General features: G+C 47.3%; 1 protein-coding gene across 4 annotated transcripts in view; it reads left to right on the plus strand.

Moving 5' to 3' along the window:
- Positions 1 to 12,561, plus strand: part of CRYBG3 (crystallin beta-gamma domain containing 3) — a 119,817-nt gene that overhangs the window by 103,739 nt on the left and 3,517 nt on the right. For all 4 annotated transcript variants that reach the window (XM_053918287.2, XM_053918289.2, XM_045193576.3 and 1 more), the window contains 2 exons: positions 4,961 to 5,100; positions 7,623 to 7,746. In XM_053918287.2, the coding sequence (XP_053774262.1) occupies positions 4,961 to 5,100; positions 7,623 to 7,746 (264 nt within the window). The remainder of the gene's footprint in view (positions 1 to 4,960; positions 5,101 to 7,622; positions 7,747 to 12,561) is intronic.

The following is a 12,561-nucleotide window of genomic DNA, read 5'->3' on the forward strand; positions in this document are numbered from 1 at the left end:
CTCTTTCCACAGCAACTCTGCCAGTGCACGTGTTGCTGATAGTGGATTGTGAGCCCTGTCCAGGCTCCTTGCCTGTCACCCTTCCTTACAAATTAGTAACTCAACAAGTAGTAAAGGGTGTGAGGAGGTCAGCTGGAATGCTTTTTCAAAGGCCTAACGGCAGAGATGTAGGAGAGAGTCCGACAGTTAAGTCAGGAGCTTATCTGTGGTTAATGGCTGTCTATTTGGTTTCAGTCACCAGTTTCAGCGGGTGATTTAGGGTCTGCTCTTGGCTGCACTTCTAACCTAATGCTGCTCCGGACTCTTAAGTACATTTATTCAGTAAACCGTTGGGATGCTTCCAGTTTTTATTTTGCAGAAAGCGGAAGAGGTAGGTGCCTGATCTTGCTGCAGTCACTCAGCAACTCCGTGACTGGAGATGCATCTCTGTTCTGACCCAGTTGCTGGCGGCTGCTGAAGGGAACCCAGTGCTCTGGCAGTTTTCCCTCTCTGCTCGCTGCCTCCCTGCGCACAGTGTGGGGGCCATTCTTTTCCTCTAATCCCTGCTCTGCACTCTCCGGTACCCCAGCACAAGCCACATGTGGTCATTCAAATTCAAATGAATTAAATAAAATTAAAGAAACAAACTCAGTCCCTTGGTCACAGGAGCCAAATGCTCAGTGGCCACATGTGGCTAGCAGCCACGTGTGGAAGAGTGGACATACCAACACGGCCATCACCTCAGAAAGTCCCGGGTGTGGTGCTTCAGCCCTTCCCCCATCAGCACTTAACCTTTGCCCAGTAACATCATCAGAGAAAGTAACTCACACACTTACCTATTTTTAAAACCTGAAAATGTGTTGGCATTCTTTTTCTGTCCTTTCACTCACAGACTGACTCCCGTCAGAGGTTCTGGGCTGATGGACTGGACCTCTCACTCCTTCCCTAGAAGCAGCCCTCTGGTCTTGCGTTACTCGGCTTCCATCCCTCTACCCCCTCCATCGTGCTCACAAGCATGCCCATAGGCCACTAGCTCATTTCCCTCCTTGGCCTCAAACTATTTCTAATAGATACCCTCCACCTGCCGTTTCTCACCACTCATTCCTCTGCCCTTGCAGCCTAGATGCCACTCCCCCTCTCCGAGGAGCCAAACCGTTGTTTTAGGTTACCAGCTGCCTTCTGATTGCCAAACCCAGGGCGCCACACCAGTCACCCTTTCCTCAACACCACAAACGTATTTGATTCTTACAGTCTCCCCTCTTGCCGTGATGTTTTCTCTCTTGGCTCTCCTCCCCTCGGTCATTTGTTTAGTCACCTCCACCCGTCTCTGTAGGTCAGCGCAGTTCTGTCTTCCATCCATTTCCATTTCTCAACCATAACTGGCTCAAGCCATGACTCACATTCTGAGAGTTCCTAGTCTTACCGTCTCTGTACTTGGTTTTTCTATGAACTCCAGATGAAAAGGTCCAGTGTTTGTTGAACATCTCTGTTCAGATTACTCCATCTCGCCCTGACTGGTGTGGCCCAGTTTGTCTGGCGTCGTTCTGCAAAAAAGGCTGCAAGTTCGATTCCCAGTCAGAGCACATGCCTGGGTTGCAGGCCAGGGCCCCGGTTGGGAGACAACCAGTTGATGTTTCTCACATTGATGTTTCTCTCCCTCTCTCTCTCCCTGCCTTCCCCTCTCTATAAAAATAAATAGAATTTAAAAAAATATCCCTCCTCTCTCTCCATATTAAAACATCTACTTCAGGTGTAAGTTCTTAGCTCCGGAGCGTGTCTCCCCTCCAGGTTTCCTTCTATGTGACAAGTCGTCCCACCCTGCCCCCCACCACGTCTCTTCACACTGTTTCCCCCACACGGTGTTGCCCACACTGTTTCCTCACTCACTCACTCCATGCTTCTCACGTCTCTTTTGTCGCTGCGATAGCTTCCTCACCAGTCCTAGCCTCCCGCACCTGCCCTGGTGGCAGGCCTGACTCTGTCTTGGGCCTGGTGTGTTCTTCCAGGTGCTTTTACTTCCACTCTCTCTTTTCTTCACTCATATCACTGCCAGATACAGTTCCTGAAGGCCATTTTTAAAAAGTACACACACATACGTACACATTATGCAAAACATATGCCAATTACCAAATTACCAATTTAAATTTTGAATAAGCGATATATTCCCATGGTTCAAAAATCAAAAAATACCAAAAGGCATGTAGTAAAAAACTTGGCTCCTGCCCTGACCGGTGTGGGTCAGTGGGTTGGAGCATCGTCCCACAAAGTGAAAGGTTGTGGGTTCAAGTCCCAGTCAGGGCACATGCCTGGGTTGCATGTTCTGTCCCTGACCAGGGCATGTACACCTGATCCATGTATCTCTCTCTCATTGATGTTTCTCTCCCTCTCTTCCTTTCACTCAAGAAAGCTTGGCTCCTACTTGTGCCCTTTATCCTCTCAAAGCATATCCTACTGAAGGGCAGTCATGGTTAGTTTTATACTTACTGTTTTAACTAAACTATACTTTAGTTTTATACTTACTGTTTTTAGCATATATACAAGCATATGTGTGAGTGTACATGTGAATTTTCCCTTCTGCTTGTCATGGTAGCATGGGAAGTACGCTGTTCCACACTATTCTTCACTTAGTATTTGCTTCTGAAGAATAAGTCTTACAAGAGATCTTTCATGAAGTTCTCACTTTTTACAGCTGTATAGAATTCTCTATGAAGGTACCATAATTTAGTTAACCAGTCCCCTCTTGATGGACATTTGACTCATTCCCCATCCTTTGTTATTCCTAACGCTTTTGCAAGGAAGAATGCTTTCATAAATTACTTTGCTCTTACGCAGGTATATCTACAGTTCAGTTGTGAGAGTCATTTCTTTGCTACTGACCGTCTACTGCCCGCCCACAGTGCCTGTGGCTAGTCCTGTGCTTCTCATGCCCGAGTCACAGACACTTCAGCCCAGTCCCAGTCCCCAGTCCTAAAGCCTTCAAGGACGCCCCACCGCAGTGACCTGTTTAGGCCCCATCAGTGCTGGAGGAGAAGCAGGCAGCTTGATAGACGGTAGCTAAAAGTGGGAGCACGTGACCCTGCTTCCCGTCGGACTCTAGTCTAGCCACACGGGTCGCCTGGCTGCACCCTAACACACCCAGGCGATTTCTGTCTCCCTTCCTTTGCAGAGCGCCTTCCCTGTGCTCCGTCCTGGCCTGTTCAGATCCACTGCGTCCCCTAGAGACTGAGCTCACACACTGCCATATCCACGAACTTCCTTGAGTCCTGCCCCTCTCTGCTAAAAAACAGTGCAGCTTTGCACTGAGCTCTCACAGGGCACGTCCTTCCCCCCCCCACCCCTACGCTGTGGTACCTGTGCAGTAGTCTTGATTTAGCTGCTGGTTAGTGATGCCTTGAACACAGAACGGTGCCTTGCTTTGATTTCTTGTTTGTGTCTATTTTTCCTTATCACCACGGGTCAATTTCCTTTATTTCTCTTCATCAGAACTTACTTTTTCCCAAAGGCAGAAAGGGTCCTGTCTATGACTGGGAAATTCCTAGGCTGGGGGTGGCCCCTTACCACCCACAGGTTTCCCTGTTTCCATCCGAGATGCTGGAGAGTGCCATCAGAGCCACCATAAACCCCTGTTAGTGTTTCTCCGTGGCGTCCCGCCAGTTTGCCAGCTGCCCACGTGTGGAGCCGGCCTGTTAGCTTATTTTTTATTATTTTTTACTTAATTTCCTCTTTATTTTTCAGTTCCACCCCATGCTCCCTCTCCTTTGGCAACCAACAGCTTGTTCTGCCTCTGGGTGTTTCTCTTTTTTTTTGTTAGTTTGTTTATTTTGTTTTTTAGATTACACACTGATGTGGATCATACAATATTTGTCTTTCTCTAGCATATTTCACTTGGCGTAATATTCTCTAGGTCCATCCACCTTGTCACAAATGGCAAGGTTTCATTACTTTTTACTGCTGAAAAATATTCCCGTTTGTGTGACATATATCACCCGTCTTCATCCACTCTTCTACCGGTGAGTGTCTAGACCGCATCCCTGTGTTGGCTGGTACTAGTAATGCAGTGACCAGAAGGGCGCATACAGCTTTTCCAGCCGGTGTTTTGTTCGCATCGGAGAAACACCCAGACGTGGAATTACTGCATTGTAGGGCAGGTCTGTTTGTAATGTTTTGAGGCCTCTCCGGACTCCTGCATTAGTGGCTGCACTAATTTACGGTCCCGCCAGCAGTGCGCAGGGATTCCCTTGCTGTGACTTGTCCTAAGGTTTAAAAAATTTGAAAAACAAAAGTGTTTTATTTATTAAGTTTTCCTTAATAAATAAACACTGAACGTATGCTAGAAAAAATAGAGGAAAAGCATTTTTAGCTCACAAGAGACTTTGAAATATTTGCACACGATGGATTACAATTACTTCGCCTGTCCGTCCCGCGAAGCCCCCTAGTACGGCGTCTTGCACGTGCTCAGGGATGAGAGGGCGGCGTTGATTCTGTCGTTGGTCCAACAGGAGGGTTCGGGGAGTCCTTGCTCTTGGTGCAGAAATCACCCCATGTCCCAGCACATGCTGGCTTCTTGTTAAATTAAAAATGCCTTCTTCCCACTCCTAGAACGTTTTTAAGAGCCCAAAGCCACGAAGTCTGCATTCTAAGCGACCACTGTGTGGCCTCCTGTGCCGTTCTGGGCCCTGTTGGTTCTGTCACCAGCTAAAGGCATTAGCAGCCCTTAACGTGTGATTAGAAGCAAGTGCCCATTTTTATTATGAAAACAAAATTGTTCCCTGAAACTTTTATTTTACTTTTAAAAGACTGAATAAAAGTTAATAGAATCCACTCTCGCCAGTGCAGTTTTGACTAGCACATCTGCAGAGGGTAGAGCAGGGAACTACATGCCTTTGAGAGCCCAGTGGACCCAGGGTGCCCTGCCTCTGACTGGGTGTCCCCGAGGTGTGGCCACCCGTGTGGTGATGCTTTCCCCTTTCTGTGCCGTTAGGTCTTTGAAGAACCTTCCATCAGCCTTTTTGCGCTGGAACATTGTGAGGGGAGAGAGTTACATCTGGAAGAGGCCGTGAACTCTGTTCTGAACAAGGACCTGCACTTCTACACCCAGTCCGTGTGGGTAAAGAGTGGACTGTAAGTACGGGGAAGGCCTCGGCCTGGTCCAGCCACAGCCTGACCACAGAGCCGCAAAGATGCTTTTTGTTCCTCACTGCTGTGGGGTTTTGATCTCTGAGTCCTTTTCTCTCTGAACACAATAGTAGATTCTGCTTAAATAAGAGAAGACCATGGGCCGTGTCTTCTGGGGGCAGAGCCCTTTGGGAGAGAAGGGCTGCCGTGTGTGCGGAGTGTGTGCCGTGGAGCGGGTCCATCGGACGGCCCCTACCTGTGGAGCCCGCTGCCCTTTCTGAAGAAACCTAATTAAATCAGCAACTTGGGTTGAGATCATTGGCTACAAATAGTTACAAAGCAACTATTTGTAAGACTCACAGTGTTTCACCATATTTTGATTTAGCGGCTTGTTTGTTAGCTGTTTGCCCCAGGGCACTTACTTCCAGGCTGTGAGTACCTTCGTTTGAGGAGGCCTGCCCTCTGGCCCTGCTGTTGCTTCCAGCCATGGTAGTCGGGAAGGGGGTGGGGACGTGGGGGGCTGCAGGGTCCAGGTTCAGGTTGGCTGGGGCCTGCACTTTTACAGTCTGGTGAGGCTACTTTAAGAAAAGAACTGAGAAAATGAAGGATACATAAATTAGGTATGAACTTTGCATATTTGTTTAGAACAAAATGGTAAGGGGTCTTGCAAATGAAGGGCCAAGAAGCTGAGGCTCAGTTTGCTTCCTGGAAAATCTGCCTCTCAGACCACTCTGAGAACTGGCCTCTCAGCCCACCCCTCGCCCTGCACTGCTGGGGTTTTAGAACCAGGAGTCAACTGAAACACCACACACAGCCTCCATGATTAATGTAAAGAGGACTTTTTTTTTTAATTCTAATGACTTTTAAACTGTGTAATAATCAACTCTGCACGTTTAAATATCTGGGGATAATGAAAGAGAAAGCCAAGAATACAAATTGATTTGAAAATTAAGTCAACCGTTATGATAAATGGCTTTTGTATTATTCACATATAATAGTTTAAATTTTTTTCTCCAAAGCACTTCACATGGTTTGGTGTTTATTAAACAAATTAATTTACTGTCTAAGTATAATAATCCCCGTATTATAGTCCAGTATATTATTTAACACTTTGTTTGAACTGAATTGCATATCGCTGGATTTTTATACATTTCACAGCATTTTTGTTTTTCTTTACATTCCTAAAACTGGTATTTACTGACTCATCTCCGAAAACTTTGCACCATCTCGTTTCACTCTTCTGTAGAAAACGGGTGCCATTTCACCTTGACATTCTTCCATTACTTTCCTTTTACTATCCTCCTATGCTCACTGTCTGGCTGCTCTGGAAGAGATGTGCTACTGCGTGAGGAATACCGGCGGCTGCCTGAAGGGCTTCCCGGCCGCACGTGCCTATAGAACACCGCCTGACGCACAGCCAGCTGGCCGCCCTCAGGGACCAGCCTGGTTTAGCTTTGTTTAATCCCCTTGTTATTCTGTGTCTCTGATCTGCGATGAAAATGGGGGCTGTACTTAGTGTGCCAACCCTCACAGCTTTTCAACTGTGCGGTTCACTTAGATGAATATATATAATGAGGTACAGCTTACTAAAATCTTGCCTAGGTTTGTAACTGAAACTTCCCTGCCTCTTTAAAGAATCTGCATCGCTGGCGTGGCGGTTAAGCCTCTCCAGTGACCTCCATCCACAATGTCGCCAAGCCTGCCCTCAGTGCTGTCTGAGGTGACCTGGAGTCCTGATGAGAATTTTGGGTCCTCTTGGCCATTACTGCTTATTCCCCTTAGCTGTCCAGCATGATAACCACCTAAAGCAGGCATTGGCAAACTTTCTCTGCAAAGGTCCAGATGGTTGTTTCAGTTTGTGGGCCATTTCTGCCACAAATATTCAACTTGCCATCGTTGTGGAAAAGGAGCCAATGTCAATCCATAAAGGAATGGGCATGACTGTGTTCCACTGAATGTCCTGAGACCCCGGACACCCACCTGAAGCCCTGTGCTCGATCACACACTCTACCTTGGCCTGAGTTGAAGGCCCCCCAGAGTCCTGAGGATTTGCAGAGCAGCCAGGCCCTGGAGTGCGGGTAGGGTGGGATTTCTGGGGGTGAGTGTAAGCCGTCCGTTCGGAGAAGCTGTGGAGCCCCGAAGCACACGCGATGGTGAGCCCACGAGTGGGACAGTAAACCTGTGTGTTTCACTGGGGAACAGGGTGGGGTCTACCTGTGAAAGTGAAAATGTTACGGAAAATGACTTAGTATTATCAAAGGAACACAGAATTTCAGAGCCAGAGGGAACCTTGGTTTGGAAGTAAAGACACCGGAATCCTAACTGGAGTCCAGATCTCTGAGCCCCAGTCCGATGGGCTTTCTCCTAGTCATTCCTGCTTTTTCTGTTAAAAAACAGAATTAAACATTTTTTCCTTTAAAATACCTACAAAGGTAGGTGTTAAAAAATGAGCCCCCCATGGTATAACATGGGGATTGCCTTTTGTTTTGAAGTACCTCACGTTTTTCTTTCCTGCTCTCGTCCTATAGGTGGATAGCTTATGAAGGATCCAATTTCTTTGGAAGACAAATCCTACTTGAGCCTAACGAGATCCCAAACTGGACAGCTTTTAGTGGATGGAAAACAATTGGTTCCCTCCGTCCTGTGAAGCAGGTAACGAGAAAAGAACCATGCCATCTAAAATAGCTGTTTTCTAGTAGAAATGTCATAAACCACAGCTCTGAAATAATGACCATTTCATTTAGGGCCATTTATGTAGTGGGGGAGTGGATTAGAATGGGAAATATTGTAGATTTTAAACAATTCATAAAATTGCATCTAAGGTTAATGTTGGATTTTAGCTCTTAGTCCAAAGTCTTAGTGACCATGTTCACTTTTCATGGAAAATGAAGGCATCGGCAGCTCTGTGGCAAGCGGTAGGAACAGGAGTGAACTCTGAGACTGCACTAGTTTCACTTTCTAAGGACTTGGATTTTTTCCTCGTACTTATACAATACTCAGCATGGGTCCTGGCAATTTCATTAAAACCATATTTACTGCACAACTACTGCTTGTCTCCTGTGCCAGAGCTTCCCACTGCACTTAGACACGGTCTGAACTCTCCAGCGTGGCCCCTGTGATCTGCTCCCCCCCTTCCAGTCTCATCTCGCCGCTCTGCTCCTCACTCACGAGGCACATCACGTGCACCAGCATGCTGAGTGCCGCCCACTCGGGCTCCCCATGCGGGCTCTGCCTGTGTCTAGAAGGCCCTTCCCTCGTTCTTTGCCCGGCTTCTTCTTCCTCCTCTAAATTCATCCTGTGTGTCAGGTCTTCAAGGACGCCTCTGTCACCCTCTCTCCCCACCAAAGTCAGATGCTAAAAGACCTGGTTCTTTGTCTGGAAGACGCTGCATGTGATTTGTAACCGGTTACGGCTGAACTGGGTGCTGTCTCACTCTGTTGCGGCCTCGTGAAGCAGGGGCTGTGCATATTCTGCTTCCTCCCCTTACCCCCTCCCCCGTGCCTGCCACATTGCAGGAGCACAGGGGCTATTTATTTAATGAACAAATGAAAGTAAAAATGGTGAATGAGTGTCTGACATTATGCAAAGAATTATGGAGGTTTAAGGACAGAGATGATTGGGAGGCTGTAAAATATCCAACTCAAAACAGTAACATAAAATGCAAAACAACGTGTGATCATCAAAAAGCTGCAGGCAGTGTGCCTGGTTCAGAGCAGGGAAGTAGAACGTAGGCGGGAGAGGTGGGAGGTTGCAGGGAGGGGGGAAACCCAGCTAGGCTGTGTGATGGTCAGCGGATACACCCTTTTTACTTTTCTCTAACCCCTTTAGAAATCCTTTCTTAATGATTCCAACAGTTTTTGAAGGCTGGAGTTACTCCCCTTTTCTAGATGGAAAAATGGGGCTTGAGAGGTAAAGCAGGTTGGCAAAAATCATCCAAGTGTCAGAACCAGGATTTGAACCCGACTTGATTGTGCTCTAAAACCTGTGTTCTTAGGCAACCACACTCTTTTCCTCCAACTAAGATCAGTGTTTACGGAGTTCCACCATGTATATTTCAGGCACTGCGCTCAGTGCTGCGTAATTGACGGAAGTGCTGAGGTGCTCATGTTCAGATCTCACACACTACGGGTTAAGTCGGCGATAGCCAATAAAAATTAACCTGATTGGTCTTGCTGCACCTCCTCCTGCTTGCTCGCACTGTCTCTCTCTGTCTCTCTCTGTCTCTGTCTCTGTCTCTCTCTCTCTCCCCCTCCCCCTCTCTCCCCCCCTCTCCCCCTCTCTCCCCCCCTCTCCCCCTCTCTCCCCCCCTCCCTCTCCCTCTCTCCCCCCGTCCCTCTCCCTCTCTCCCCCCCTCCCTCTCCCCCCCCTCCCTCCCCCCTCCTCCCTCTCTCTCTCTCCCTCTCCCCCGTCCCTCTCCCTCTCTCCCCCCCTCCCTCTCCCCCCCCCTCCCTCCCCCCTCCTCCCTCTCTCTCTCTCCCTCTCCCCCTCCCTCTCCCTCTCTCCCCCTCCCTCCCCCCCCTCCCTCCCTCTCTCCCCCCTCCCTCCCCCTCTCCCCCCTCCCTCCCCCCTCCCTCCCTCTCTCTCTCTCTCTCTCTCTCTCTCACTCACACACACACACACACACACACACACACACACGTTCATTCCCACCGCTCTGGTTCTGTTGGTTCAGATCCCAGCTCTGCCACTTGTAAGTGTTGTGGCTTTGAGTGGGTTATGTCCCCTCATTTCTTGGCACCTCAGGTTCCTCCCTGGTGAAACAGTGACCGCATTGCTTACCTCTCACTATTGTTGTGCAGATTAAGTAAGATAATATATGCAAAGAGCTTGATGCAACATCTGGCTCATATTACTAGAGTAACACATTTATTTTGAAAGTATTATTTACAATGTCCCTGGAGTGAGTCAGAGATGCTCTCCTGAGAGAGAGTAGACATCAGTGGGCTTTCCTGGCAAAGAGCATGTGGTACAGGATTTCACGACCTTCATGTCTGACTCCTGGCCCATGGCATGATGGGTGAGCCCATTGAAAAGCCATGGGAAAAGGCAGGACAGAAGTGGGAGTTCCACGTAGCTTTTACCAACCACACAGTAATGTTTAATCTTACATTGTAGGAAACTTGAGAATATTTCCCTCACTTTTGAAAGGTGATTCCTTGCAAGGGAAGGATGTCCCTGCCCATTGTTCAGGGTCCTGAGATTAAAAGATAGCTAGAGTAGCCATGGCTGGTGTGGCTCAGTTGGTTGAAGCATCATCCTGTACACCAAAAGGTCATGGGTTCAATTCCCCGTCCCTGATCTCCAGTCGGGGAACCTAGGAGAGGCAACCAGTTGATGTTTCTCTCTCAGTGCCTTCCTCTCTCTCTCTCTCTCTCTCTCTCTCTCTCTCTCTCTCTCTCTCTCTCCCTCCCTCCCTCCCTCCCTCCCTCCCTCCCTCCCTCTCTCCCTCCCTCCCTCCCTCCTTCTCTGTGTGTGTCTCTCTCCACACCCCCCACCCTTTCTAAAAGCAATGAAAAAATGTCCCTGGTGAGGATTTAAAAAAAGATAGCTAAAACAATAGCTTCTAATTTTACATAGACATTTTTTTGACAATTAACATTATATGTGTTATTCTTTGTGCAATGTGCTTTAGGAATTACCTGATTCCTATTCTGGTTAAAAATTTAATTTTGAAATAGTATTTTAACTATTTAACTGTTCATTTAGGCCACTGCTTTGAAAGCCAGCAAAGGAATTCTGGGTTTCTAAAACAGTATTATAGGTCATATTGTCTTTTTTAGTAAGGCTGTTGGTACTGCTTTAGTTCACATTCTTGTATAGAAATTTAGGAATAATTAAAACATGATTCTTTGAGGTTAGGAATTGGGAAGTCACTAAGGCAATTATAATGCGTATCAGTGTTTTAAAGTATAATCACAGAGGAGTCAGACTACAAGTATGTAATAAGGGCTAATTAATGCCTTGCTGGAGTTAATGGTTAAAACTGATGTTTGTCCCTAACATAACGGGGACTCTGTCCTGTGTGAAGGCCATGCCTGTTGTCTCACACATGCAAGGCGAGGAAACTGCAATAAAGATACGCCAAAGCCCGCCCTGGCCGGTGTGGCTCAGTTGGAGCGTCATCCCATAAACTGAAAGGTTGCAGGTTCAATTCCTGGCAGGGCACCTGTCTAGTAGCGGGCTCTGTCCCTGGTCTGGATGTGTAAGGTCCTCAGTCCGTACGGAAGGCAGCCGGTCAGTGCTTCTCTCTCACCTCGACGTTTCTCCTTCTCCCTTCCTCTCTCTGGGAGCAGTGAAAAAATGTTCTTGGGTGAGGAATGAGTGAACGAGTGAATGAATGTTTTTTAAAAGATACACTGAAGCCTCAAGAATTAGTAATTGCAGTAGGAAACCAGGCTGGATTATAGAAATTTAAATACATTACTGTTGCGTGATGAATGTGGAAGTTGTGGTTTGAAACAATTAAAACATTTTGCTTTAAATGACCAGGTAACAGTTTGTCCACTTACTTAAGTGTTCAGAGTGTTTATTTCCTTAGGAAGGCTAAACATGGTAGCAGTTTACCAAAACTCAAGTGTCCTCATGTTGTTCTGTCACAACTTCCTAAGTAGAAGTCTTTGTTGGTCTTACCATGATACCTCGCCACGTTTACCTAGAACTTACATCTCTCAGAATGAAAGTCCTTCCTTGTTAAGTAACAGACCATTTGTTGTTTAGCAAGGTTCTGAGACTCCAACACCTGACCCAAGGTGGGGGTGAAGTGTCCCGAATCTTGTTACATGAAGACTGGAGGCTAAGCCACGGGACAGAAAGAACAGTTTGTGGGGCACTTAAGTCACGTGCTGTCCTCTGTCATCCCACCGGCTGGTGCGCTGGGAACTGGTCCCTCACGCTCTGCGTCTAAGAGCGATGAGGGCTTTTCGGCACAGGTTTTACTAGAGCATCCTGGTTATTTGAGGGAGGGTTTGGGTGCATACAGACCTTGCTTCTCCACATCCGTGTCACCCTTATTTATAAAATTTGGGTCATAGCTGTACTTCCTTAAAGGGTTGTTCTGGTTATCAATTCTGGCAGGTAATACAGGAGCCCAGAAAGCATTTAGTCCACTGACACATACTAAGCTTCTCATATTAGCTATTACCATTACAGACAAGTCCTATATTTAATACTTTATTTTAAAACTTTCCAGGTCCTGGGGATGAAGTCCTTTGCTACCCAATTTTGAATAAGTAGTGAGTAGACATGCAAGATCTCTTTCTTTGAAGAAATGTTAAGGTCAACAAAGTGTAAATGTAAACAAGGACAGTACCACAGCTACTAGGGGCCTCAGCTCCTTGGGTCTGTTCAGACCTCCCGTAGCCATTCAGCACTTACTCCCGGCTTAGGATGGAATGTCTGATCATTGTGCTAAGTCACTGTTAGACCCTTGTAGGTGGCCCCTGGCCATTATTCCTACTCCCCTGCCTC

The sequence above is a fragment of the Desmodus rotundus genome, chromosome 2, assembly GCF_022682495.2.
Source record: "Desmodus rotundus isolate HL8 chromosome 2, HLdesRot8A.1, whole genome shotgun sequence".
Classification (NCBI taxonomy): Eukaryota; Metazoa; Chordata; class Mammalia; order Chiroptera; family Phyllostomidae; genus Desmodus; species Desmodus rotundus.